At 39.9% G+C, this 6,603-nt stretch overlaps 1 protein-coding gene across 1 annotated transcript; it reads right to left on the bottom strand.

The window, feature by feature from the left end:
* Positions 1-4,357: 4,357 nt before the first annotated feature.
* LOC113478680 (cytochrome P450 1B1) lies at positions 4,358-6,102 on the bottom strand. The gene has a single exon (XM_026846079.1). It carries the CDS (start codon positions 5,667-5,669, stop codon positions 4,971-4,973), a length of 699 nt encoding a protein of 232 aa, XP_026701880.1. The 5' UTR covers positions 5,670-6,102; the 3' UTR covers positions 4,358-4,970.
* Between the last annotated feature and the right edge of the window lie 501 nt (positions 6,103-6,603).

The raw sequence follows: 6,603 nt of genomic DNA, 5'->3' as shown, positions 1-6,603 counted from the left end.
TGTTTTCACCTGACAGTTAAGTGAGTTGGCCTGGTCTGAGTACAAGTGACTAGAACATGAAAAAAAATCAACCGCAAAAATGCAGGGTGGTAAATGGCAAAGAATTTGTTGGAACTTGAATTGCTGTGTTGCACTGCATACCAAAATAACGACACCATTCAGAATCCAGCCCTTTACCCATGATAAAGCCAGATCCACCTTCAGTGTTATCCCAAGTTCAATTTGTTGTGTGGGCAAATGAGAGGTCTGGGTAAAATTTAACCAAGCTAAAGATACAGCAAAGGCAAATGTTAACTCTTCACTTTCCGTGGCTAATTCCTTAACTTTTCTCAGGTAAAGGAAAGCTCCCAGTTGCCTAGTCTCTGGTTGTTCTGCCTGGGTAATCTGAGCCAACTTCCTAACAGACAGACCTACACATCAGTTCCTGCCACTCACAAAACATACTGGGTCTGTAAAACTAGTCGGAATTTGTTGTGAATTTGCATTTAGTTACACTGTGCCATGACCGTGCTGGTACTGATAGCTGTCACACAGATCTTGAACTGCCCCCCCTGCATCTCCTCTTTCTAGCAGCAGTTGTTTCTCAAGTACTGATGAGTCTTGTTCCTTTACTGTTTTATATTATTGCTATTTATTCCAACAGCTCTGAACTGACTCCTACTGAAGCCAGCAAGTTTAACTATTAGCTTCACAAGGAATGCAATGGTACATGTGAATAGTATAAACGTATTCCATATCAACTCTGCTAGCTCAGTCTACATGCTTCCCCTCGTTATGTAGTGGGGTGGTCTGACAGCTACTGGCTTTCCAAGAAATGTATGTTTGTCCTAAGTTCTCCCTGTGCTTCCTGTTTTGTGGTTTGGTGTTTTTTTGTTGTTGTTTTGGTGGTTTTGGTTGGGTTTTTTTAATCCCCTATCTCAACTTGAATGAAAGCTGTTAAAGTTCTGGGAGATGGACTGTGTGCATACGCACATACAGAAAAAGCAAGTGCAAGATGACATTTGGCTTTGTGACCTATTGAAATCACTACAACCTGAGTGTGAGGATTTTTAAAGGAAAAATGTTACCCTGAATACAGCTGCTTAACTACTTTGTGCTTTATTTCATGAAGAAAGAGCAACATGTATTTGTCTAGTATTGCTATGGTGACAGTCACTCACAGGTTGGGGAGGAAGGCAGTGATAGTGCAAACACAAAATTTCATGAGATGTGCATGAGTTAATGTCAGATGTGACCTTGCCTAGTTTGGAAAATGATAGTTTTTCTAGCAACTGCTCCAAAGAAACAGATACAAAATGGAAATACAGATTTTTTTTTTTTAAAAAAGCCAGTTTGCTAAGTTAGTCTTATTCTATTTCTTTAACACCTGGTACTGGCTTACAGTGGGCAATCAGAAACTTCTGGTTCCCTGCTAAACTGCTGTAAATAGTTTTTGCAGCGATCTCCAAAAATCTCTCCAAGAATGCTTTCTTCATGCCAACTTCTGGCTGCATCAGCATCACATCTTTTGGCGCTAAGGTAGCAGGTCTTGCTATAAAAATGTGCCTGTCAACACTGAAGAGGGAGTCTAGACTTCAGCTGCAGACAGCTGTGAAAGCAGAAAAATACCTAGAAATTAACAGGAAGCAGGGACAGTGCAGCAGCGTCTCTTAATGTATGAAGTTGCTCTTGGCTTTTACCCAGGGAGAACACCTGCTCCTTGTCCACACTGTGTCCCGCTGGTCAGCCCCAGCCACGTATGCACTGCATGGGATATCTCTGGACACTGCACCTATTCTGCAGGTCCTTAGCCACTTCTAGGGGATCTTTGTAAGTCATCTTCAACTTGTGCTGCTTCTGAATTCACTGACTCAGCCTGTACTTAGAATTCTGTCCTCTTAGGGTGAAACTCCAGCTAAAAATATCCCAAATCAGGAGGGAACTCCAGCTAGTCAGGTCTGCTAGGCCTTCTGTCCCATCCAACTTTTGTTCCACTTCCACGGGGTTAGGGAAAATGTGAAGATCTTTTCCAAGATGTCTCTGAAGCAAGCAGGCTTGTGTAACAGACTGGGGAAAAGAAGACAAAGTGGGTAGGGTTGCTGCTGCATCATGAGAAAACTTTTTATATATGCAATAACAGCCACCCTTCACCATAGGATTACCCTGATTTTTATGAGAGGTGCTGCAAGGGCATGTTAAGGCCTGTTTGGCCCCAAGACTTCTTTCCTGACATTCCTAACCGTACAGCAAGGCCAAAACAGCACAAGTTGGTCCCAAGAGCAGTGGTGGGGATCCAGTACCAGTAGTATATAGATGCCAGGACTAGATATAGGAGGTAAAAAGAGAAAGGAAAACCAGTCTGTGTGCTTGAAATGAGGGGAGATGGAAGTAAACTGAAATGCCAGGGAGGAAGAATATAGCATAGGAGATTGTGCAGTCTGAGGAGAGGTTAACAGGTGTTAGAAGAAAGCAAAAGGCATGAGAGAATTCAGATGGATGCGGAGATGAGCAGCAGGGAATGTTCTTAGCAAGGAGCATGAGGAAGTTGAACACAGATGGCAAGGTATGAATAAGCAGCCAGATCTGAGAAGCTGCAAGGGTAGGATGGAGAAAAACCTTAAAGTCCAAAAATTAGAAGGTAAAAAGTATATGAATATCTAAAATAATAATACTTTCCAAATCAAAATTATTATTTTTTTAATCCTGATGTTAGAAAGCCATACAGAAAAACTAAGCAAAGGCAGTGTAAGAATAATTTTATTTAGTATTTTGGTAGCACAATGATACATCTCAAAGTGATTGTAAAAGTTAGCTCGCTGAACAACTGCATACATTCTAAATGGGTGCTACTAAATTTGCGTAACTTCACAGATTATATGAGGCATTATTTGACCAACAGCTATATAGCGTGTGACCCCCTGACAGATGTGAGCAGTGTGAACAGACATTGCATTAGTAGCCAATGCACAGTAAAAGGAGTACAAAATTCAAAAGCCATTTTTATCAAAATATGAATCGGTGACCCTTGCGTTAATAGTAACTATTCAGTTGAAGGTGAAATCCTTTCTATTTTTTTATAGTAACAATATTTACAATGGTACAAGGAAAACTGTCTTGGCTAGCATTTGATCTAATGTAGATCTCCATATGAAAATGCTGGGTATCTTTATAAAGCTCTTCACAGATACAAGCTAAGTTCTGGGATATCACAAACTTGTACATAATTCAGAAAAACACCTGAGGTTACTTCTTGTGTATGTAACAGAAAGCTTTTTCAGCTTAAAGAAAAAGAAGATAGATGCAATATGAAGTCAGAGACTTTAAACAAGTACACTGCTACTCTGTGGGGTTACAGAGCAGTACTTTTAGGCTCATTTCAAGTTTTTTTAAAATCAGCAGCAAAGCTTCTACTTAAGGTCAGGATTGTGTTGTTAACTCAGCTCTTCCCAGTATCAATATGAGTTCTGTCACAAGACTGACCATCTATCGGAACACCCAGTGCAAATCTTCACTTGCTTAGGTCTCAGCAGAGCTACTTTACTGTCTAATTGCACCTTTATTCTTCTAGCTCTACTAATATCTTATTTAGTACTAGGCTGATCACAGCAAGTCACGTGAGGTACTCTCACTTCTGATGCAACTGAAGGCAATCTGCAACTCCAAAAAAGCGCCCAATACTTTCCAAATTCAGGCACTTATATAGGGTTGTTTGATTTTTAAAGAAATACATGCAGCTTTGTGTACACAAACATTAGGAGAGGTTCAAGGCTGTGAAGTTTCATGTATGTGTTTTACTTTAAAATAATAGTTTTGTTTGGTTGTTTGTTTTTTTTTAAATTTTAAGTCCTTGGCCTCACAAAAGTTTTAAAAGTACTTTTTCTTCAGTTAATGGGTACATTAATTAGGACATGTGATGTTAGTTTTCCTTCTGAGACTTTGTCCCAAGCAAATTGTACTAAAAGTACCTAGTTGATTTTTGGATATATCATCTAACTCAATCTAACAAAATGACTAGCAAACATATTTGCTGCACGCTTTACTTGAGGCTTGCAGCATGCAAGTCTTAATATAAACCCCTCAAATCCTCACTTCTAAATACCTCGGCTCATGTGGATGTTACTGGACTTATGTGCCTAGGGACGTGAGTATTAACTATTTACTAGATAAATACAAAGTTCATAAAACTTTCTAATTAAAATACCTATTTTTTTAATGAATATGCTAACGAACAGCTCAGCATATGGTTAGCATCACCTTGCCATTTGGTGACATACCAAATCTGATCTTTCAAAACTTAATGACAAGTTACTATATCAGGACATTCTGTTCATTCTCAAATATGAATTTTATTTTCAAATGTGCTTATAAGCAAGTCTTCTAGTCATTTATCTAAACACTTTGGAATGCTACAGACAAGACTTTACATTGCCATTTTATCAAAAATCATTTGAACATTTATTATTGAGGCATTATTGTACATCCCAGCAGTCACGATGCAGGAGCTGCCATGTGCCTACGGCAGTCTCCAGTAGAGTGAATTCAGAGTCAGGCTGCAGTTTTCTGAGCAACCCTTTTTTTTTTCCTTTATGTTTTTAAAAATAAGAGATTTCGCTTTGGGATGTGGAGTCACTGAAGGCAAACTTAAAGAGTTAAGGCACAGCTCGTGGAGACATGGAGAGGATTGTACAAACAGTTCCTGGAGATGCTCCAACCAGTCAGTAGACAAAAAGCGCTTTACAATGGCGACTTCTGTGAATAAGCTAGAAAATATTACTTTCAAATTGCATATGTTTTATAATTTTAATATATTAAGTTGTTCCCCTGGGTCTCCTAGAATTAGAGAGGACTGAATTACACCTTGTGCAGTTTTCCTTCCTGCTCTTGTAACCTGTAACATTGGTTGTTTTACAGAAAGCTCACCAGAACAAACTATAACTTATTTAAGTCTAAAAAGAGAGAAGGGGATTATCTTTAGATGCGAGGTTCATTGCTTAGGTGTTTCCTGACAGCTGATTGTCATTGGCTGCTTTCTCTGCTTGCAGTCTTTGGACAGCCTGATCGAGCAAATCCATAGTATCTCGAAGCGTAACATTCAAGGTGAACGGCTTAGGTTTAATGGTCAACCCATAGGTGAAGTCCATTTTAGGGTCCTCGTTTGGATTGGCAGTAAAATTGCACTGATGTACCAGTATGGAGGTAAAAAGAAAGAGCTGCACCTTGGATAACTCCTCTCCAATACACCGACGTTTTCCCAATGAAAAAATCATCACGCTACTAGTAAGATCTTTATTGATGAATCCATTCTCATCCAGGAATCTTGTTGGATCAAAATCCTCTGGGTTGGACCATTTCGCTGGATCGTGATTCACTGACCACTGATTCACAAAAATCACTGTGTCCTTGGGAATGAGGTAGCCCATTATGAAGGTGTTGGTCGTGGTGGCGTGTGGGATAGTAACAGGCACAAAGCTGCTGAAGCGCATGGATTCGTACAAGAAAGCCATGATGTAGGGCAAGTGAGGCTGATCTTCAGCACATGGCAGACGGTCTCTTCCAACAATCCTATCCACTTCTTCTTGCATTTTAGCTTGTACGTTCGGATACCTGTCATTTAAAGTAAGATGTGTGCATGTACATAATACTTTTAAAAGACTTTCTTCAAAATAATCCTTGCTGTAAACATTTCTCATAGAACCTCACCCCTGCACTAAATAATGCAGTTTGAGCAAAGTTTAAATATATTGCATGAATATGCAGATCTTGATGGAAAACTCTGAGAGAAAAATTCAAACTTCCCATGCAATGGTGTCAGTTTTCACTTTAGTATCACATGTAACTGATTGTCAACATAAAAAAACCAATCTGACCAAATTTTGAAAATTCATTCTAAAACTAAAATTACTTGTCTCTTCCAAATATTGGGCTTTCCATGGGAACAAGAATTTGGTTTTCCCAGCTCTGTATGTGACTTCTAAAAGTTAGCACGGAGTTTGTTATCATGACACATATTGCATACATATGAAAGTCTGCAGGTTTTTAAACTGAAAAAAAGCCCTGCTAATAATTGTCTGAACAGCTTTATGAACATCCCACTCTTAGTCTGCTTATAATTTTTCTAACTATTATGAAAATGTCTTTTAAGATGACTGTCTTGAAGTCTGGATAGTTTGGAAGATTACACAGTAATGTGATCAAAGTATTAGTAAGTTTTGCTTATTTTCTTTTGCTTGTCTAAAAGCACACGTTCCCCCAAGGAGCCTTTATTTGTTTTCAGTATTCAAGCTTGGCTTCCACGTCCTTGCTTTTTCCTCCTGCAGCAGCTCTGCATGTCAAATGCCAGGCAAATGTAAGAAACGGGGAGAAACCCCACAGGTTGTGCTAACACGGGGCATCGCACCCTTATAGCTCGAAGTGTGAAATCTCTGCCTGCCTTTCAAGAAGTGGTTGCTTAGATAATGTTTGCATGAGACTACAAATTACGCAGAGGATGAAAGGAAAAGCCGGGATGGGCAAGCCCATCAGCCTTCCGCCGCCTCGTTACACCACGCTGCGCAGCCGAGACGCGCCCCTCGCAGGGCCGGTGCCGGGGTCGGGCGCAGAAGGGGTCAGCTCGCACCCGCCGGC

Source organism: Athene cunicularia, assembly GCF_003259725.1.
Source record: "Athene cunicularia isolate RWA chromosome 3 unlocalized genomic scaffold, athCun1 chr3_part1, whole genome shotgun sequence".
NCBI classification, from domain to species: domain Eukaryota; kingdom Metazoa; phylum Chordata; class Aves; order Strigiformes; family Strigidae; genus Athene; species Athene cunicularia.
This window is presented reverse-complemented; position numbering and strand designations above follow the sequence as displayed.